Source organism: Lithobates pipiens, unplaced genomic scaffold, assembly GCF_037356315.1.
Source record: "Lithobates pipiens isolate NorthernLeopardFrog02 unplaced genomic scaffold, aLitPip1_a1.2 Scaffold_19, whole genome shotgun sequence".
Classification (NCBI taxonomy): Eukaryota; Metazoa; Chordata; class Amphibia; order Anura; family Ranidae; genus Lithobates; species Lithobates pipiens.
The window spans coordinates 74039824-74063491 of NW_027507764.1; the positions used below are offsets into that span (position 1 = coordinate 74039824).

A 23668-nucleotide genomic window follows, 5' to 3' on the forward strand; every position below is an offset into this window, starting at 1 on the left:
TTGGGGGGGGGGGGGTGTACCTTTTCCATTATCTGTGTCCCTTTCTGATGATGATGATGTGCTGGTCAGAGCGGATGGACTATTTCTTCAGTTTCCGGAACATGCCCATTCAGCACCGCTCACATGTTATTCTGGCTATTATTGGCTCAAATCCCAGCCAGCCGCTGGGCTGCTTATCTCCTTGCCTTCCCCAGCAGAGTCATTTTCCTCCGCTCCCCACCCAGTAGTGGCTGGGGCCTGGAGAGTGAGACCTGGGCTGTGAGGCCGGCGGAGGTGGCGAAGGGTAGAGAGAGGCAGCTGAGCTCAGCTGACGATGTCCAGCAGCAGGAATAGAGGGGAAGCAGATCCAATCATGGGGCTGCCAGTGCCTTCAAGGCTTCAACACAGGTGTGCTTTGGGGGTGTTTGTGAATAGACTACATTGCACTGTGTCTGTCTCTCTGGCATGATGGATGGTATCAGAACTCACAGGCAGCAGGCACTTATTGGTCATAAGTTAACAAAATCAGCACCCAGCAGCCATGGTATGTGACACACTGTGACAGAGCCAGCCAGAGCCATGATAGAGTGCCCGCTGCCTGTGAGCTATCATAATGCTGATGATCTTAACCAGTTGCCGATTGTCTGATAGCTGATTTACTGCTACAGGGCAGTCGAACTGTACAGGATCACTTGTATACGTAATCCTGCATTTCTGGGTATCAGAGTCAATCAGCGGATCCGGCGGACTCGCTTAGTGGTCTGCCTATGTAAACAAGGCAGTTCGCCATTCTGTCAGTATGGAAGACATTGATCCTGTGTTCCTGCAAAGCAAGTACAGGGATCTATGTCTTCCCTTAGTAAAAGCACCTCCCCACAGTGAGAAAACACTTGTTAGGCACACATTTAACCCATTGATTGCCCTAGATGTTATCCCCTTCCAAGCCAGTGTCATTAGTACAGTGACAGTACATATTTTTAGCACTGATCTCTGTATTAGTGTCACTGGTTCCCACAAAGTGTCAAAAGTGTCACTAATGCAGCGTACACAGGAGCGGAATGTCCAACAGAAAAAGTCAGATGGAATATTTTCATCGGCTATTCCGATCGTGTGTGTGCCTCATCTGACTTTTTTTTCCCGAAAATTCTGACGGACCTAGAAATAGAACATGTTTTAAATATTTCCGACAGAACCAATTCCTATCGGGAAAACTGCTCTTCTGTATGCTGTTCCAATGGACCAAAAACGACACATGCTCTGAAGCAAGACGGAGGCTACTGGCTATTAAACTTCCTTTTTCTAGTCCCATTGTATGTGTTTTACGTCACCGCGTTCTAGGCCGTCTGACTTGGTGTGATCGTGTGTAGGCAAGACAGTTTCAGCGGAACTCCGTAGGAAAAACCTTCGGAGTTTATTCAGACGGAAAAAGCAGTTGTGTGTATGCGGCATTAGTGTCCGAGTTGTCCACCGCAATATCGCAGTTCCGCTACGAGTCGCTGATTGCTGCCATTACTAGTAAAAAAAATAAAAAACGTTCCTGGATTTCATTTTAAAAATCTGGTCATCTAAATGTATACCGTCACTTAGCTTATCGAGCTCCATATATATGATACTATGATTTCTGTATATGTCTTTTAACAAACTCATAACATCTAGCTGTTGTAAAATCTTATTTTTCAGAATCTAGCTCATCTGGCTCATTTTTAATCTACAATGCAAACCATGAAAAATGTTTACAAGCTGAGAACAACATCATTAAGGTTGCAGATTGTTTGCCTGACAATGATGCACAAAAATTCCGATGGATCTCGAAACTCCACCTGATAAATGTGGAAGTGAAGCGGTGTCTGGGGGCGTACGGCAAGACTGAGAAGAGTGTGGTCGGCCTGTTACAATGCAGTAATGTTAACGTGCTTCAGAGATGGGAGTGCAAAAATGACACTTTGTTCGGCATCCAGGGGGAAGACTTTTACTTAAACTATGGCAAGGCAAATGAAAAAGTAGTTATCCTTAAAGCATTGGAAGGCAGGAGCCAATGGACGATCTATGGAACTCCTGATAATTTATGTGCTAAGACCTATGAAGGTAAAGTGTTCTATTTAAGATCAACTCCAGGCCAATTATATAATCAATGTAAATTTAACTGAATGACTATTACTTACCTATAGCCCTGTTTAAAATAAACAATTGCCAACATTGAGCACATGTTAGACCCCACACAGAGTCTAATAGCAGAGCTCAATCCAGCAGCAGCTCCCCAGGCCTCAGCTTGCGGGAGGAGAGCATTATTTATATCCTGTCCCAGCATGCACCAGTGACCAAGAATCTTCTACGGGGCTGGCTGAAGAAAATATAAATATTCATAACTCAGGCTTGTTATGAAATCTCATACTACTGCCAGTGGTGCCAGTAAAAACCTACTGGCAGCAGTGAGAAATCACACCCCACTGAGCTTAAGTAAAGACCAAGTGAAAAACCATACAATCAATCTGGGCTGACTACAACCCAGCCAAAAACTACATTTAGGTAATAGCCATGGTGCTTCAAACAAAATGTTTGTTTTCACTTTTTTGGACTACTTAGTTGTGGAGCTATAAGCGAGAATGTCTGGGTTGCCAGCCAGAGTCCAAAACACAATGCATAATAACAGGGCACATAACAATACATAATCCATGGTTAGCAACACTTGAGCCTCAAGGTAAAGGCAAACTATAGTTAAAGGTCCAAGTCACAGTCACAAGGAAACTTGGATGCAAGAAAGAGCAGGGTCCCAAAATCACTGGGCCTAGCAATGAGGTCTCAAGCAACTAGGAGTGCAAAGAAACATGCTGGCATCTCCTTTTTGTTTGGACCAAGGCTTATAAAGGCTGCAACCGTAACTGATGATGGGCAAGATTAAGAATCATTGTTACTTAATCAGTCATTGTCAGATGAGGTATTATGTTTTTTTGCAGAATACTACATCAAGAAATGGGTCTGTGAGTCAAGATCCAGACTCGGTAACACTTGAATAGGGAGACCTTGGCTTGATCCTAGATAGCATTGTGACAATGCTTTTTGTTGACCTTTCTATATATTGAAGACATTTCTTATCTGTTCCTCTAGTTATGACACCTTGACACCTGGTCAAGATGTAAGAGTGAACAGGGGTTGACATCCTTCCATTTTCTATGAAAAAACTGTGGTTGGGTTTTTGAGAGTGATTCATACACACATTCTTTGTTCTGCTCTTTGTGACCTCCTCTCCTGCTCTCTTCCTCACTATTCTATCTTTTCTTAGCTCTCATCCTGATAGTTTCTGCTCTCTACTAGAGCTCATTCCTTTGTTTGGTTCTTTACTTTAGACTCGGTGCCGTCACCTTCATTGTGCTCTGTGCCGTCACCTGCATTGTTCCACACCTATTCTGTGCACCATCCCATCCCTCAGCTTTGTATTGCACTATGTGTGCTGCCATCAGCACTGCTCTATTCTTTCTGGTCTCGTTTACACAAGTGGCACTCTGTACCGACCCTCTGAAACACAATCCATGGTGGACCACTTTTAGGAGAGGGCCAAGCATTCAGCAGGCAATATTACTACTTCCTGAATCCCCATTTTTTCAGCCACATGGGAATTTCCTATTTGATTTGGCTCATGGTTGTGGCATGGTTCTGTTAACTTGAATGTGTATGCATTTGGCGGTGGTACTGTCTGCAATGTGCAATCTGCTGTATAAATTCTGTTGTGCCATCCCGCAACTGCAGTAGTGTATAATAATATAGTTGCTGGACATGTTAACTTGTCTTGCGGGCTGGTGGCCAGAGGACAATAACATAACAGCTCAACCACCAATTTTTTCCACCCCTGCCTTCCCATGTAAAGGAGGCCTCGCTGCAGGTCTTTTTGTCCCTAGGTCTCTGCTGGAGGCTGTTCAATTTCCTCCTTACTATTTCACTCTTTCACTGTGTCTCGCCCAATAGCACTTGTTTTAAATCTGGTCAATTTTTTAATTGTAATGTTTTTTATAAGTCAGCAGCAGAGGCTTTTCGAAGAATGAGGCATGATTCAACCAACACAAGAATCTCCACAAAATACAAGATAATGCTGATAGTTTGATCTTCGGTAGGGCTTCTGACTGATGCCCACTTACTCTTTTTTCTATTGGCTGGTATTCTCTATTGCAAGGTACAATCCATAGAACTCTGAAAAGATGATACCAGCAGTCAGGGTACAAAAATAGGCATGTTTCTATGGACATGGATTTTTTTATAGATTAGGTTGGTTAGGTAAATTTGGTTCTTTTGGCTCCTCCGTAATCACTGGAGCAATTTGAGCTTGCTCCGGTCTGCTCTAAGTTTCACTGGCTGTGGGTTTGACTACTACCCCCTGCCTTCTACATAGTTCTGGAAAGAAGTGGGATGAAGCAAATTAGCAGAGGAATATTTATATTGTTTCAGCCAATCCCTGGGGGAGGGTGTCCAGAGTGTGGATAGGAGTGAGCATGGAGCCTGGAGATGTCCTGTTCTTGTCTAGTAGAAGTTCCCAGACAACCCAGATAAAGTTCTGCATGTGTCACAAAAGTACAAGCTATGCTAAAACTGGGGGGGCCTACTCTTCTAAGAAATTTTGGGACTGTTCAAGGCACTATACTGAAGTCCTGGCCTGGAGACGGATCTTTTGTTTCTCTCACCCGGGATCTACCTGTTGAAGCTGCGTGACAGACAGCATCAAGGACAAGCCCTACATGTACAGTATCTCCCAAAAGTGAGTACACCCCTCACATTTTTGTGAAAAATGTATTATATCTTTTAATGTGACAACACTGAAGGAATTACACCTTACTACAATGTAAAGTAGTAGGTGTACAGCTAGTATAACAGTGTAAATTTGCTGTCCCCTCAAAATAACTCAACACACAGCCATTAATGTCTAAACTGCTGGCAACAAAAGTGAGTACACCCCCAAGTGAAAATGTTCAAATTGGGCCCAAAGTGTCAATATTTTGTGTGGCCAGCATTATTTTCCAGCACTGCCTTAACCCTCTTGGGCATGGAGTTCACCAGAGCTTCACAGGTTGCCACTGGAGTCCTCTTCCACTCCTCCATGACAACATCATGGAGCGGGTGGATGTTAGAGACCTTGTGCTCCTCCTCCTTCCATTTGAGGATGCCCCACAGATGCTCAATAGGGTTTAGGTCTGGAGAGGTCTGTTTGGGGTCGTTATCATGTTGGAATACTGCCCCTCGGCCCAATCTCCAAAGCGAGGGGATCATGCTCTGCTTCAGTATCCCACAGTACATGTTGGCATTCGTGATTCCCTCAATGATCTGTAGCTCCCCAGTGCCGGCAGCACTCATGCAGCCCCAGACCATGACACTCCCACCACCATGCTTGACTGTAGGCAAGACACACTTGTCTTTATATTCCTTACCTGGTTGTCACCACAAATGCTTGACACCATCTGAACCAAATAGGTTTATCTTGGTCTCATCAGACCACAGGACATGGTTCCAGTAATCCATGTCCTTACAATATAGTAAATGTCCACAGATACTCCGAAGGTACCTCTGATTACTAAAGTGGCGCTACTGTCATTGCTTATTATGACAAGCTTTCATATGGTAATGGCACATGAGAAAAATTGAAGAATGACAGATTTTTTTTTCTCTCTCGTTTATTTTAAACTCAAAATTACATGCTCCATAAAACCCATCAGTCAATCAGTATTTAAAATTATCAGCATTCAAAAAGGCGTTCTACACAGCACAGGGCCAACGAGACTCACAAAACTAAGGAAGACAGCGTTCACCACTTACCGCCATGGAACACAAACATCACTTTCGGTCACCGTAAGGTCACGCGTTTCATAATCACAACTTCCTCTGAAGCCGTTCTGGTTTTTATATTGATTCATTGCAGTGTAAATATTAACCTTCCAAGTACAAAAACTGCTCATATTTACCGGTGCACATCGGCGGCCATCATTGCTTGACTTGGGGATCAATATACACTCGGCATAAAAAGTATACATGACTTGTATATCTGTTTCAGTGAGTTTACTACTGCTTTAAGTACAAAGTGATATCTGATTACATTTAGCAATACAGAATAGCTATAGTAATTTACCTCACATGCACCATAACAAGAAAAGAACATTATCTTGTCAACTGCCCTTCCATCACCCCAGGAGTTCCCCAGTGATACTGATTTACTTACATAGTCTACTGCCACTTCACAGTAATAATCTATCCACGTTCAAGACCCTTTGCCTCACCCACAAATGCGTGCATAGAGAGGCTCCGCAATACCTAATGGAGAAAATAAATCATTACACACCAAACCGCAGTCTTCGATCAGCCAACAAAAACCTCCTCCTCGTGCCCAAAGCCCGGTATAAATCCAAGGGGGATCGGAGATTCGCTGTCCAAGGGCCTCGGCTATGGAATGCTCTACCAATCAACATCCGCCTGGAAGAAAATCACCTGGCTTTTAGGAAAAAACTCAAGACCTTCCTCTTTAAGCAGATGATCAAAGCTCACCACAGCGCCTAGAGGCGATTCAGTTTGCATTGTGCGCCATACAAGTATTTCATTCATTCATTCATTCATCCAGTATTAAGTCTACTGGAGATAGGCCTGGCACAGACAACCAATTCCCCCATACACTGTTAAACTTGTGCGGGTTACCTCTATGCGTATATATACATTTTTCATACCTAAGTACTGTGCCCATTTGGTCTATCCACATCTGCAGGGTTGGTACCGTTTGGGAGATCCAGTGCAGCAGAATAATGACCTGTACACACGGTCGGACTTTCCAATGACAAAGTAAGATTTTTTCAGATGGATTTTGGGCCAAACTTATCTAGCATACACATGGTCTCACAAAGTTGGCAGGAAATCCGATCGTTCTGAACGCGATGATGTAGAACACGTACGACGAGACTATAAACGAGCCAGTAGCCAATAGCTTTAATCTCGTAATTTATTCTGAGCATGAATGGCACTTTGTCCGTCGGACTTGTCTAGACACGATCGGAATTTAAATGATCAGATTTTGTTGTCGGAAAATTTTAGATGCAGCTCTCAAACTTTGTGTGTCGGAAATTCCGCCGGAAAAAGTCAGATGGAGCCCACACCTGATCGGATTTTCCGACAACGCGATCCGATCGCACATTTTCCGTCGGAAAGTCCAACTGTGTGTACAGTGCATAAGTCTGCAGGCTTGGAACAGTGCCCTGCTAGCTGCCTTCCTAAGATGATTATCCTGCACCACATCTTTCAGTATTCCTAGAAGGCAGGGCTTAGGGTCCAGAGGTATAGCAGTAGGGAGAGCACTGTTAATCGTCCTCAATATTGATTCCCATTATCTGTGAATTTTTGGGTAACGACCCAGTAGATGTATAAGATCCCCAGTGTCCCTACAACATTTTGGGCATGCATGGTCTGGACGAAGAGCCATGGTGTGTAACTTAACTGGGGTGTGGTGTACCCTCAATAGGATGTATAATTGAGACAATCTATTTGATGCATTCGTAGAGCTTAAACGCACTGCCTCTAAGCCCTTGTACACACGATCAGAGATTCCGACGGAATGTGTCCAATCGGAGCGTTTTGTCGGATATTCCGACTGTGTGTGGTCTGCATCGGACTGTTTCCGTCGGAATATCCGACGGACCAAATTTTCCAACTTGCCGGAAATATTTTCCGACAAAATGCTCCGATCGGACATACTCCGATCATGTGTAAAGAATTCCGATCGGACAAAGTGCCACACATGCTCAGATCAAATTCCTACATCAAAGCTATTGGCTACTAGCCTGAACATAGTCACGTCGTAACGAAATAACGTCATCACGTTCTGAACGATCGGATTTTCCGACAACTTCGTCCGACCGTGTGTATACAACAGTTTCGGACAAAATCCGTCGGACAAAATCCGACGGATTTGGTTGTCGGAATCTCCAATCGTGTGTACAAGGGCTAAGGCTTCCTCCCAGTGATATCCCCTATATTTCTTTCCCACCTTGTCATAGCAGAGTTGGGGTATTGCTCCAGATAGTCAGTCAGGAGCATAGCATACCACCTGGAGATAAAGCCCTTATTAGTAGTAGTAGTAGTAGTTATTAGCCCTCTAGTAATTTTCTATAAGAAGGATACACAGTGTATGTTATACTCAGATATACAAGTCATGTATACTCGTCATGCCGAGTGTATATTCATCTCCAAGTCAAGCAATGATGGCCGCCGATGTGTCCTGGTTAATATGAGAGTTTTTTTGCACTTGGAGGCTTAATATTTACACAACAATATGTCAATATAAAAACCAGGACGTTGCGCCCTGAGGTCACGTACTCGGAGGAAGTGGTGATGATGAAACGTGTCAGGGTGATCTTATGGCGACCGGAAGTGACGTTTGCGTTCCATAACTGGAAGTAAGTGGTGGACGCTGTCTTCCTTCGTTTTGTGAGTCTCGTGGGTCCTGTGCTGTTTAGAACGCTTTTTTGAATGCTGATAATTTTAAGTACTGGTTGACTGATGGATTTTATGGAACATGTAATTTTGAGTTTAAAATAAACGAGAGAGAAAAATGGAATTACGCTATTTGAGCCCCTTTTTTCTGTCTGAGTACCTGTGAGAGATCCAGTACAAGCTCTGACACCCTCCATGACGTGGAAGACAGCCGTGGTTAACATATCAAAGCTTGATGTGTTCATCTTTCTGGGGAGTGAGAACCCCTAAGGGGAGTGTGACGCACAGCTTGCAGATTCTGGTGTGAGGGGCACATCTTTTAAACCACATTAGGACCACCATCTGTGTCTTCCTGGACTTTTATCACCATCTGTCAGTTTTCTCATGTGCCATTACCATATGGAAGCTGGTCATAATAAGCAATGACAGTAGCGCTGCTTTAGTAATCAGAGGTATCTTCAGAGTATCTGTGGACATTTACTATAATGCAAGGATTATTTATTCACATTTATGCACTTTAAGTGGCAGCTGGCACTTTGAATCGCTGTGAAAGATCGAATCACTGTGATTACTGAATTGTCTATATTTATAAGATCTAATATTTCCATAGCGCCAAGATAGTGGAAGAAGGCCTAGGTTTTCCCTGTATTGTGACAATCCATGTCCTTAGTCTGCTTGTCTTCAGAAAACTGTTTGCAGGCTTTCTTGTGCATCATCTTTAGAAGAGGCTTCCTTCTGGGATGACAGCCATGCAGACCAATCTGATGCAGTGTGCGGTGTATGGTCTGAGCACTGACAGGCTGACCCTCCACCCCTTCAACCTCTGCAGCAACGCTGGCAGCACTTATACATCTATTTCCCACAGATAACCTCTGGATATGAAGCTGAGCACATGCATTTAACCTTTTTGGTCAACCATGGAAAGGCCTTTTTTGAGTTGAACCTGTCCTGTTAAACCGCTGCATGATCTTGACCACCGTGCTGCAGCTCAGTTTTAGGGTTTTGGTAATCTTCTTTTAGTCTAGACTATCTTTATGTAGAGCAACAATTATTTTTTTCAGATCCTCAGAGAGTTCTTTTCCATGAGATGCCATATTGAACTTCCAGTGACCAGTATGAGAGAGTGAGAGCGATAACACCAAACTTAACACACCTGCTCCCCAGTCACACCTGAGACCTTGTAATACTAACGAGTCCCATGACACCAGGGAGGAAAAAATGGCTAATTGGGCCCAATTTGGACATTTTCACTTAGGGGTGTACTCACATTTGTTGCCAGAGGTTTAGACATTAATGGCTGTGTGTTGAGTTATTTCGAGGGGACAGCAAATTTACACCATTATACAAGCTGTACACTCACTACTTTACATTGTAGCAAAGTGTCATTTGTTCAGTGTTGTCACATGAAAATATATAATAAAATATTTACAAAAATGTGAGGGGTGTAATCATTTTTGGGAGATACTGTATATTTTCAAGCTGTCTTTGAAATGTAGTTTTGAATCCTGTATACTATTTTTTTTCTTCCAAAGGCTTCCCTACATCATATCTCTTTGCTTTGTCTTATTCAATTGGATTGATTTACTAAAGGCAAAAGGCTGTTCAGTTTAACAGTTTACGAGAAGCTCTGCTGATTTCCATCAGCCAACCATGTGCAAGCAAAAAATACATTTTTTTTTAAATTTTTCCTTACAGGTGATTGGGTATTCTTTGTAAAGTGAATTTTCCCCACATTCACTAAGTGAAGGAAAAATTTCCTTGCAAAGTGCAAATTCCCTTGCAATAAGTACAAGTGTTACGTGTTTTTTTTTCTTATAAATATTATTTGTATTTATTTATGATTTGTATGTATAATATTCATAGCCAACTAACACTTTTTATTCATTCTTCCACAGAAATATATTCTATAAAAGGAAATGGTAATGGTCAGCCATGTGTATTCCCATTCAAGTTTGAATCTAAATGGTATGGGGAATGTACCACTGTAGGAGCACAACAAGGGGATCTCTGGTGTTCTACAACAGAAAATTATGATAAGGATAAGTTGTGGGGATACTGCCCAATTAAAAGTAAGCATTGTCAATAACCTTCCTGGTGTGATGTTGGTTTAGCACGTTCCAAACGTATCCCTTTCTTTGCAGAACAGCTGATTGGAAACCTTAATAGCTTCCCTTTAAGAAATAATTAATTTCAGGAAATCAATACTTCACATTCTGTAGGAATCATTTATCTATATTATGTTACTAGAACTTTCATATATGATGATATGATGGCAGCACCAACTTAGGCTACATTCACATAGGTGCCCGGGGGGGGGGGGGGGGGGGGATAGTTTTCTGCTTTCGGAAGCAGCAACACTCTGTGCTATGGTCACATACAGTAGCTGCAGCAAGTTTTTAACCCTTTAAAGTCTACAATTTCAAATGAGTTAGCATGAATCAAAATGTGCGCTACCAAACGGTGGAGCAGAACGTTAAAGGGTTAAGTGGCCAAAACTCTGCAGAAGCACCAACCCTGGACACACTATGGCTGTGTCCAGGGTCGGTCAGAGGCTCTATTCACATATGAGATAGTTACATGCAAACAGCTCCTGTCATTGATTTGTACATAGTACAAATCTGACAGGCGTCACTGTTTGCACAGTAGCAGCGAGTGTTTAGTACCTCTGAGGAAATCTAGTGATTCTTGCCCCCATGAGCCTGTAGTCTTAGCCCTTGTACACACTGTCGGAAATTCCGACGGAAGCGGTCCGATCGGATTATATTGTCGGAATATCCGATCGTGTGTGGGCTCTATCGACTTTTTCCGTCGGTAATTCTGCCAGAAAAAATTTGAGAGAGGATCTCAAATTTTCCGACAACAAAATCCGATCTGACTTTTTCCGATCGTTTGTAGAGAATTCCAATCGGACAAAGTGCCACGCATGCTCAGATCAAAGTACAAGAGCAAAGCTATTGGCTACTAGGCTGAAAGTAGTCCCATCATAATGAACGAACGTCATCATGTTCCGAACTATTAGATTTTCCGACAACTTTGTCCGACCGTGTGTATGCAACACCAGTTTCGGACAAAATCAGTCAGAAAAAATCAGACGGATTTTGTGGTCGGAATTTCCGACTGTGTGTACAAGGGCTAATAGTCACCTTACCAGTACCTCCTCACTGTTTCTTATACACTGGTTTTGTAGGTAGGTAAAAAATGTTTTACCGAATTGCAGATTAAAACGGAAAGATGAAGTCCCGTCTAGATGATACGGAGACTTGGAAACTTGCCATGGTAATAAAGGAGGAGTGAATAAAGGAGGAGTGAAAGGGAGAAGAATGAAAAAAGTTGGAGTATGAACTAGTCTTATGTCTGAAGACGTTACATATTTATTGATTGGTAACCATTTTATACTCACAGCCCTTAACCACTTCCCACCCGGCCAATGCACATATACGGCCGGGTGGGAGCCGCCTACTCCTGATATGACGTTCAGGAACGTCATTCAGGAGTAGCGGGATCGTGCGCACGCGCGCCCGCGCAGCGGCGCGATCCCGATGCGCCCGTGTCACCCGGACACGGCGCATCTCAGATCGGCAGGAGGGCTCTGTGATTGGCCCTCCTGATCACATGACGGCCGTGTCCAATCACGGCCGTCATGTGATGTAAACAAACAGCCGGTTGCTAGGCAATCGGCTCCTCCTCTCCTCACACAGAAGTCATCGCTGTGGAGAGGAGAGCAGATCGCTGCAGCCGGCTGCTGATCAGTGAGTATGAGCTGCTTTTTACAGCTTTTTACTCACTGATCACCAGTCTAGTGTACACAGTAAACACACCACACAGTAAACACATCACACAGTATAAACACAATGTCCCCACACATGTCCCCAAAACATACATGTCCCCAAATAATAAAAACACATGTCCCTAATAATAAAAACATGTCCCCCACATATGTCCCACTAAAATCACATGTCCCAATGATTATCTGCACACATATGTACGTGATCACCTGCACACATATGTACATGATCATTTGCGTACATATGTCCGTGATCACACAAACCAATTATTATACACTTAACGGATTTTTTTTTACCAAAAACATGTAGCAGAATACATTTTGGCTTAAATTTATGACAAAATTTGATTTTATTGGATTTTTATTGAAGTAGAAAAAAGAAAATAGTTTTTTTTTTCCAAATTTCCGCTTTTTTGCGCTTATATCGCAAAAAATAAAAAACGGAGTCGTGAATAAATACCACCAAAATAAAGCTCTATTTGTGCGAACAAAATGATAAAAATTTCATTTGGGTACAGTGTAGCATGACCGCGCAATTGTCACTGAAAGCGCTAGAGCGCTGAAAGCTGAAAATTGGGCTGGGAAGGAAGGGGGCGGAAGTGCCCTGTATTGAAGTGGTTAAGGACAGACAGGGAAAAGGTAAAGAGCAAGTGTAGATGGGAATAAGGCTCACAGAACAGTAGTAGGCTTCCGTGCAGGATATGGTTCTAGTGAGTAAAACAGATTCTCATTTACCAAGGCAATAATAAGGATTTGTCGAAGTCAGGGGTCAAGCAGTGATTAACCCAAGGTTGCCAAACCTTTTCAAATTTCCATATCTTGTAATTTTCGACAGCTGTCATTTTAGCATATAGAAGGGCTCTATTCATTCTATTTTTCATATTATTCGTTTTTATTTTTATGATGTCATTTTTTTATCACTTTTATTCCTTGAAATAAGGATGACAGGTCCTCCTTATGGAGAAATTTGTGGTTAAAAAGAACAGCCAGATCTCCCCTTTACCTTTATAAGTAAAAGGTAAAAAAATAAAAAATATAATTATTTTTTGATCTTTTGCTTTAACCTCCCTGGCGGTGTGATTATTTCTGATTTTAGGTGCTGAAAGCGGTACAATTCTTTTGCATGGAAATTTGGCGTCTTATATTGTAGGCCTACAATTCTTAGGAATAACTCACTTAAATCTGTCCAAACCAGAGTCTAGTAAACATCCCGGGTATGATAAAGTTTGAAACACAAAATCATAAATTATAATATAATCAATAACTATAAATAATTATAACAAATAATAACATAATAATAATAAAAATTATTCAATAATGTAATCAAATCAAAAACACTGAAATTTGCTCAGTTGCAGAATTGTCGCTGTCATTAGATTTAGTGTTTGATGATGAATTTCCCCACAAATCACTATCGCTCATTTCTGCAAGTGATTCTAATATTATTATCTCTGTTTTCTAACTGGTCTAAAACCACTTTTGACATAAAGAGACACTTTTTGGTTGTTATGGACAATCTCCAAATTCCAGGCAGAAAAAACAGTATTTAAAATATAAAAGTGCATGCAGGCCACTGGACAGACCACTAGGGACAAAGGGGATGTGTATTTCTTTTATACAGTACTGTAATCTGTAATATTACAGTGTACTGTGTATGTGCTGTGTTTTAACTTTTTCGAATTTGGCGCCGTTCTCCGTCCCCGTGTGTTGCAACTCTCGCAGGGAACGAAGCCTGGCAGAACCCGGCACTGTGTGAATCGAGCGAGGAGACAGCTCGCACACACAGTGAGGAGACATCGCAGGATCCAGGGTACAAGGTAAGTAACTTTCCCTGTATCCTGCAATGCGACCCAGAGCCTGGCTTGGGGTTACAGCTAATGGTACTGAAATTCCACCCCGAGACAGACTTGGGAATACCACTAAGGAGGTTAAAAAATAAATAAAAATGTATTTACTTCCACCATGTATCAGAAGTCCAGCCTGAACCTTGATGCTGCTCCGGTCCTCCAAGGCCATAGAGGGGATCAAAGAGCATCTACTCTTTGATCACCTCCCGGACCAGCTGGGTAAGCCCGAGAGGCACCAATGGCTGTAAAAAACAATAGCGGGATTATGGCTGATATATTCAGCTATAACCCCGGTAAACCACTTCAAAACCGCAATGTATATAAATGTATTGGGGTCTTGAAGTGGTTAAAGCTAAACTCCAGGCAAACAGTTAAATACACAAACTGCATTGTCTGCTGTGATTTATATGTAGCAGAACCTACCCCTCTCCCTATTCATTCACAGTGCACGTGTATGAGGGGTGATGGAGGCTAATATCAGGGCAGATTTAGGTACTTATTGTGTTGAGAAACCACTTTGAAAAACACCCCCCCTAGGCATATCTAGCTGCGGCCATCTTGAGTAAGGGCAGAAGACTCATATAACATTTACTTGCTATATGACTGAATCCATCTGCCCTTAACTCAGGTTTGCAGGCAGGAAGGGGTGCTTGGCTAAGAAAGACCCTCCTCCCTTCCTAGAGATGAAAGAAGAAAAAAATGCCATGAAGACTACTGGAACGTATGACATCCTTTTAACCTAGGCCAGAAACCAGAAAGCAACTTAAGAAATGTAAAAAAACAAGTAAATATACCTTCCTATCTATTTACCAAGGCTAGCAGCATAAGGGTTAATGTCGATTGAGAGTTTAATTCCACTTTAATTATGCAATTAAAACAAAACACAAATGCATTTTTTTTGTTAAATCATGCATTGAATTCAAGCTATATGTTGGATTCACGCCTTTATATAAACATTTTAAATGCGTTTTCATGCACTGCACAAAGGTCATTAATGGGCCCTTTAATGAATGTTGACGCATCAAAAAAAACAACATAACATTTTGTAGCCAACATGTATCAACGCAGATGTAAACTAGCACCATTTACCGTAAATGTTTAATCTGTGTACATGCATTAACATTGTTAAAACACGTAGGTTAAGGTTAGCCCATAAAAAGAAGGCACTTCATATTATTCTTAATTTGGTAGAGTGAAAACTTCAAGATTCTGTACAAGCATAATGGAATTAAACAGGATGTAAATGCTATTTACGTTTTTGGCTACCCTGGTTTAAAACATTAAATTAGCTGAAAATGAATAAAAGTTATTATTCAGGTGGTATATATAATACAATTAATTGCACTTGTACAGAATCATTGTTACAGAGTAGATAATATGATCATTATGGAGAGTCAAATGTTGTTAGAACCCTTTCACACTGGGGCGGTGGGTCAGTTGGCAGTAAAGCGCCGCTATTTTTAGCGGCGCTTTTCCGTCAATTTTGCAGCGCTATTCGGCTGCTAGCGGGCCACTTTTACCCCTCCCACTAGCGGCCAAGAAAGGGTTAAAAACCAGCCGCAAAATGATTAAAACCACCACAAAGTGCTGCTGCAGCAGCCCTATGCCGGCGGTATAACCGCGCTGCCCCATTGATTTCAATGGGCAGGAGCGGTGGAGGAGCGGTGTATACACCTCTCCTTTACCGCTCCAAAGATGCTGCTAGCAGGACTTTTTCCAGCATCCTGCCAGCGCACCGCTCCAGTGTGAAAGCAGCAGCTCTTTCAGGGTGCTTTGCAGGTGCTATTTTTAGCGCTGTAGCACCTGCAAAGCGCCCCAGTGTGAAACGGGTCTTATGGTAGTCAACCTGTGAATAGTTTGAGCAATCTAACATTTTTGTACTGTTGATGGCTTTCCATTAAATGTTTTGTTTTTGTTTTTTCAGCTACAAGAGAGGGTTGGTGGACAACAGATCCTATCTCTGGCTCTGAATATCAGGTCAATGAGAAATCAGCTCTGACTTGGTACCAAGCCCAGAGGAGCTGTCATCAACAGGCTGCCGAGTTATTAAGTATTACTGAGCTACACGAGCAAACTTATATTTCAGGTGAGTTTTATAGGACAACCCAGCAACACAGAAACTTCTCTCCCTGGCGGTATGATTATGTCAGATTTTTGCGTCTCAAAGCGGTACAAATGTTTTGCATAGAAATTTGGCGTTTTATATTGTAGGCCTGTAATTCTTAGCAATAACACACTTAAATATGTCCAAACCAGAGTCTAGTAGATATTCCCGGCATGATAAAGTTTGAAACACAAAATCATAAATTATAATATAATAAATAACTATAAATAATTATAAAAAATAATAATAATAAAATAAATTTCCCCACAATTCACTATAGCTCAATTCTGCAAGTGTTCTAATTTACTATCGCTGTTTTCTAGCTATGGATAATCTCAAGTTTACAGGCAGAAAGAACAGTATATATAATATAAAACTGCATGCAGGGCACTGGACAAAGCACTAGGGACAAAAGGGATGTACAATGATTTCATACAGTAATGTAATCTGTAAGATTACAGTGTACTGTATCTGTTATTAATTTTATATTTTTTTATTTGCCACCGGGCTCTGCCCCTGTTGCTTCGCGATGGAACGGAGCCCGGCACACAGAGGCATCCATCGGAGGACAGAGCCCGCGGACACAGTGGGGGGACATCGCAGGATCCTGGGGACAAGGTAAGTAACCTGCACCAGGATCCTGCAATGCAATCCCGAGTGTGGCTCGGGGTTACTACTAATGGTATTGAAATGTAACCCCGAGCCACACTCAGGAAAACTGCCAGGGAGGTTCATATTTTCTGTTTTCATTTCCAGCCAGCTAGTTAACCAATAAGGGCCCTTTCCTAATCTGCTTTGTTGTAGGGAAAAAAAATATTGAATGATGGCTTAATTTATACACAGAACTGAATATGTCAGAACAGTTAGACCCCTTTCACACTGGGGCGTTTTTCATGCGCTTTAGCGTTAAAAAAAGCGCCTGAAAGAAGCTGCAACTGCAATCCCAATGTAAAAGCCTGAGTGCTTTCACACCAAGGCGCTGCGCTGGCAGGGCGTCAAAAAAAGTCCTGCAAGCAGCTTCTTTGCAGCGCTTTTGGAGCGGTTAATACAACCCTCCTGTTGAAATCAATGGGAAGCACCTGAAAAACGCTATTGGCAGCAGCGTTTTGTGGGCGCATTTAACCCTTTATTTGGCCACTAGCAGGGGTTAAAAGCGCCCCAATAACGCTTATAAAATGCTGGTAAAGCGCTGCTAGTTTAATCGGCTCTTTACGAGCGTTTTTCGGGCGCTGACATTGTGAAAGGGCTCTTAAAGCACTTGGGCTTTTACATTGGGACTGCAGATGAGGCTTCTTTCAAGCGCTTTACAGGTGTTTTTTTAACGCTAAAGCACCTGAAAAATGCCTGAAAAACGCCCCAGTGTGAAAGGGGTCTAAAACCTCCATTCTTGCTCCCCAATTAAGGCAGCTCTGTTCAAGCAGGATGTATATTTAAGTTGAAGAGAGATAATATGAAAGAAAACATCTTCTATTTGGCTATTTCTTTTAAAGGCCCTTAAAGAGGAAGTAAACCCTTTCAAACCACTTTGACCTACAGGTAAGCCTAGATTAAGGCTTACCTGTAGGTCCAAGCAATATCTCCTAAACCTATATGGTTTAGGAGATATTTGCCCGAAAATGGGCACCGCTGTCAGGCGCACTAAATGCGGCAAGTCCAAGAATGGATCTGCCTAATTTGTCGACTCCCGTGCGCATGCGCGGGAGTGACGTCATCGCGGCTTCGCCGAATGGCAGCGGCGGAGCTGCGAGACGCGACTCCCGTGCGCATGCGCGGGAGTGACGTCATCGCGGCTTCGCCGCTGTCATTCGTCGGAGCTGCGAGACGCCACCAGCAAGATGGATGCGGCGGACTACAGGGGACAGCGGCGACTTCGCTGGCTCCTGTGTCAGGTAAGTGACACATAATGAGCTACTATGCGATGCATAGTAGTCCATTATGCTTTACCTTTGCAGGGAAAAAAAGAGGAAGTAAACCCTCGGCGCACTAAATGCGGCAAGTCCAAGAATGGATCTGCCTAATTTGTCGACTCCCGTGCGCATGCGCGGGAGTGACGTCATTGCGGCTTCGCCGAATGGCAGCGGCGGAGCTGCGAGACGCGACTCCCGTGCGCATGCGCGGGAGTGACGTCATCGCGGCTTCGCCGCTGTCATTCGTCGGAGCTGCGAGACGCCACCAGCAAGATGGATGCGGCGGACTACAGGGGACAGCGGCGACTTCGCTGGCTCCTGTGTCAGGTAAGGGACACATAATGAGCTACTATGCGATGCATAGTAGTCCATTATGCTTTACCTTTGCAGGGAAAAAAAGAGGAAGTAAACCCATCAGGGTTTACTTCCTCTTTAATCCTGTGTCATGAGTGTATCTAGCATTTAAGGCTTACAGTATTTGAGAAAATAATATTTCATACAAATAGTAAACTTATTAAAGTATCAGTTTAAAAAGTATAAACCAAAAATAAATAAATAAAACTGTTCTAGTTTTCCAAGATCATTCATATGGGAGAAATCATGGATGGCTTAATAATTTTCAGTCTTTGAACCTTAGAAATTCCAGATGGTGGAGTTGGTATTCTCAATATCGTCTTTGTTTAAAAGGTGAAAAACATTTGATTGCCATCACAAGTAATAACATCAAGGAAAGGAATATTATTTCTCCACTGTGGAACTTTTTGAAGATTTATATATGGATGTGAGCCCCATTTAAAAACCCGATCTCTAAAAATGCAGTTTAAAAATATAATTCATAATTTATTCCATTTCTATTTTTTCATCAAATAATTATTTTTTTGTGTTCTGATAGACTTTCGGTCAATCTGTCTCTCTCTATCATACTTTAATCACTTTCGGACAGCCCGCCATCATTATAGGCCGGCTGTTTGAACTGTATGTCTGCAGCTAGCTACCATAACCCTGGTATCCTCTTCTTCAGCCAGTCCGCAGATAAAAGTGGTCTCTGTAGTGGATTCACAGCGAGATTACTTATATCAGCGGTGGGAGAGGACCCCCATCCTGCCACTCTCCGGTGCCCTCCACAGCTTACCGGAGCCGCTGGCAGTGGCGGAGGCGATCACGTCCTCTCCCTGGCTTGGCATGGAGAAGAGTGAGGGGAAGATGGCCCCCACCCATTTCCATATCATCGCACTTCAGCTCATAGCTCTTAAAGGGACATTTTCTTTTTCAAATGACATAAAAAAAATGTTTTATTGCATTTTAGTGTAAATATGAGATCTGAGGTCTTTTTTGACCCCAGATCTCATATTTAAGAGGTCTTGTCATGCTTTTTTTCTATTACAAGGGATGTTTACAGCTGAGAAGGGTGTCAGTCCCTGTGACGCCAGCAGAGAGTAGACTTCAGCCCCCTCTCTGCTGAAAACAGGTCATAGGAGTGCAAAACGAGAACATCCTAGCACACTGCCAGCACTTCACCTGCTCCCCCCTCCCTCCAGCAAATTGTACAGCCCCCCCACCCCCCATACCGGCCCTATCCAAGATTATAACCCCATGGAAACCTTAAAGAAAAATAGGTCTTTGTCATTTGTGAGTAACATTTTTTTAAATGTATACATTTTTAACGTATGTTTTTATCAATATCTAACCGTATTATGTACAGTATTGTTCATATTTAGTTTATTAATACTTTTGACCTATATGATGAACTATAGGTGTATCAGGGTTCCCAATTTTTTTAGCTCTTGATTGCTCTAGACTAGAGAATGCTAACAAGTTTCTCGCTAATATATTTTCACAATCTGTCGTGTGTTTTTTTTTTTATATAGGATTAGCCAGCACCACAAAAACACCCTTATGGGTGGGGCTTAATAGTTTGGACTTAAACTCAGGCTGGAAATGGAACGATGGAAGTCCATTCCGATACTTCAACTGGCTTCCAGGTAAATTGTTAGCTTCTGCACATTACAAGTCATTTCTCTGTCTACTTATACTTAATAAATGAGCATTTTCACTAGTGCTATATCTAAAAGAGAAATCCAGTCAGGATAAAGGCTACCAACAGACTTACATATTATCAGGTTATAGGTTCTTGCCCTTTCTTTTCCTAATATCAAACCATCTATTGATGATCCTGGATTCCCTGCACAGTTAAGAGTACAGGCATACCCCACTTTTAAGTACACAATGGGGTTTATTTACTAAAGCTGGAAAGTGCAAAATCAGGCTCACTTCTGCATAGAAACCAATGAGCTTCTAACCCCAGTTTGTTCAATTAAGATTTGGTAATAAAACCTGGAAGCTCATTGGTTTCTATGCAGAAGTGAGCCTGATTTTGCACTTTCCAGCTTTAGTAAATAAACCCCATTGTGCACTTAAAAGTGAGGTATTCCTGTATATTACTCCATTCAGGATTAAATGATAAGAAAACCAAGGGGTAGCCAGTAGCTCACTGGGGTGTATGGGCTGGGAAGGCTCTGTATGAGAGAAAACAGCATCCCACAAATAGCTGACTCACCCCAATAAGGTGTGATCCTGGTAATCAGCCAAGCATACAAAAAGAAAAGGTGAAAAGGGAGCCTCACTTGCAGTAATTTGTAAGGACCATGCAGCTTATAGATAAGGGATCTTTATTACACAAAAATACTAAATCCTAATACAAAAAGCACCATATAAAAAAATCCCACCACCAACACCTCAGTAAAAAAAGTATTAAAAATAGACAACGCTGTCTGATCAAGATGCAGCTGCGTCATAAAATCCACACACATAAGTAGGTCATAGATGGTTGAATTTCAAACAAATTTTCTTTTCAAAATCAGAAAGTTCACTTTTTTTGTGATCCGATGATGCCACCATTGATTTTCGAAATTCAGCCGACCAAGCCTTCAATTTCCCCTCATGTTGCTACAGAAAATAATTTTCGTGGCCGGGAATCTTCTTTTCTCTCTGTAAATTTTCTTTTCTTGCACTTGCGCATTTTTTTTTCTTATTACATTTCCCGCACGATTCTCCCATCATTTATTAGGAGATCGTTTGTTTTTCAAAAAGTTTCCAACATGTCCGATTCCTCAAATTTGATTGCCGCACGAAAATCGGCCGTTGCGAAATTCGTATGAAAATTCGAAGATACGATTTTCGAAAGAAAATTCTTCTTTTCCCTGGGGTAAATACTCACCTGACACTAAAGTGACAGTGGTGAAGTCAAATCACTGTTGAAACACCATAGATAAGGAATATTCCCACAGTGTGCGCGATAGTTGAGTAAAAATGGGGGCTCTGCGTGTGCAGCAAGGGGGGAAAGGTAAGTATTTCCTATGACCACCATGGATAGCAACAGGCACCGATATGCTGTATGTAGTGCAAGTATGTATCCCAAGTCTAAGATTTTCCACAGGAGGGTGAAGCTGGGAAGTAGTAATGCAGTAAGGTCATATATAATTAATACTGCAACAGTGATTAGGATATTAGTCCAGCGTATAGGATGGGATATTGTTCTCAGTGTGACTAGTGTTCACTGCAGTACAAAAAAACACAGCATAGGAGTATAGTGCATGGACCAACAGCCTGGAAACACCTCCGTTGGATTTGGATCAGGGATGTGGCCGCGTTGCCAGTCAGGCATAAGGTCAGCGGCAGGTGCAATTTAATGTGATCCAGTCCCGTAGCGGTCTCAGCTTCCCGTAGTTAAATGAATGCCGTGGTACTCGCAGATTCCCGTGAGCATGTGCAGGCTAGCAAGCTGACATCGATGGTGACGTTGGTGCGTGAGTCACATGGTGTCTACAGTGTTTTAACAGTGTTTCAACAGTGATTTCCCTTCACCATAGTGTCAGGTGCTTTATTACCCCAGGAATATTATGTTGATATGTATGTGTATGAATTTTATGACGCAGCTGCATCTTGATCAGACAATGTTGTCTATTTTTAATAAATTTTTTACTGAGGTGTTGGTGGTGGGATTTTTTGTTTTGTTTTTTTCTTTTTTGTATAAGACCCCTTTCACACTGAGGTGTTTTTTTAAAGCACCTGAAAAACAGCTCTCCTGCAATCTTAGTGTGAAAGCCTGAGGGCTTTTACACTGGAGCGGTGCGCTGGCAGGACGTTAAAAAAAAACTCCTGCAAGCAGTATCTTTGGAGTGGTGAAGGAACAGTGTATACACCGCTCCTGCCTGTTGAAATGAATGGGCAGTGCCACTGAAAAACCTCTGCAAAAACAACGGTAAATCGCCGCTAAAAATAGCGGCCCTTTACCGCCACTGGCCTAGGTGTGAAAGCACCCTTACTATTTGAATTTTTTTGTGTAATAAAGTTCTCTTATTCTAAAGGTCCATGATCCTTAGTATTTACTGCAGGCGAGGCTCTCTTTTCACCTTTTCTTTTTGCGATATTAAAGGATAGAGGAGTATTTTTGTTGCATCGTGTGTAGTGGCTAGCATGTTGTTTCGAACCCGCAGGAGCAGAATGTTGTTTTGAAGCAGGCTTTGTTTCCATCTATAGGTTTAACATTGCTTGCTTTTCAAAATGGTACAGCCAAAAGCAAAAAGCAGACACATATAAAGAGCTTTCATCTGTGTGATGAATTATGCTTTTGGATACAGTGTGCGTTCAGGGCTGTTTAGCCACACTCCTGTCAAATTAGGGGGACAGCTGTGCCTATGCAGCTGTTGCGTCTTCGTACCCTTACATGGACGGCCTGCAAACAGCACCTGGTGGCTCAACCTGCATAAACAACTGGTCCAATCACAGTCTATGGGACTTAGCACCCATGTGAATGAGGTTTTAAAGGGGACCTTCACTATGCAGATCCACTTCAGCCCTGCATTTTCTCCCTCCTCCACAATACAAAGCACACATTTTTTTTGTTTACTCCTATTCCATTTTTTTTCCATCCCTGTCCCCAACCACCATATCTGCCTAGGCAAAAATGGTATATTGATGCTCCCTTAGCCTCCTGAGATAACTCAGGAGGCTGCAGGAGTTGGGACCAACAGTGATTGGTGGGTAAAGCTGGTAAATGTCATGGGGGCCAGCCACCTGAACCCAGAAGGGCAGCTGGCTTCCAATGATGAGGAGAACTGAGATAGTGGCCGTGACACCTAAACAGCAGATTACAGAGGGACAACATTGTATTTACTGGGCATACTAATAACTCAACTCATCTTCTACTTCATGCTCAGTCTCACCCTGTTTTTCAGTTGTGAAAATACATGTATACATTCCAGAATCAGAAAAGTTTCACACCTAGCCTGCCAAGGATCGACATAGTACTTTACCAAAGTAGCGCTACCCCTGCAGGAGCTGCTTGGTAATTTAGGTTCTCCGTTCTGCAACTCAACACCAGGACCAACTTCAGCCTCTCAAAACAGGGTGGGGGAAGAGGAATGTACGTTTTGTTTTACAAGTAATTTTCCAAACATGAGAAAGATCTGGGTGTAAACAGATAAGCCTGGAGCTGGAGGTGTAGCTTAAGGGGAATAGGGTTAAAAAATTGATAGGTTTCAAAGTTACAGGGGGTCTTACCTGATTGGATAGAGCAGAGGTAGGGCAGAGTGTG

The 23668-nt window shown here is 42.4% G+C and overlaps 1 protein-coding gene across 1 annotated transcript in view; it reads left to right on the forward strand.

The window, feature by feature from the left end:
• LOC143996084 (macrophage mannose receptor 1-like) overlaps window positions 1-23668 on the forward strand; it is a 214390-nt gene that overhangs the window by 24208 nt on the left and 166514 nt on the right. Inside the window, exons 2-5 of the mRNA XM_077490909.1 lie at window positions 1660-2064; window positions 10326-10499; window positions 15986-16147; window positions 19941-20054. Of these exons, the coding sequence (XP_077347035.1) occupies window positions 1660-2064; window positions 10326-10499; window positions 15986-16147; window positions 19941-20054 (855 nt within the window). The remainder of the gene's footprint in view (window positions 1-1659; window positions 2065-10325; window positions 10500-15985; window positions 16148-19940; window positions 20055-23668) is intronic.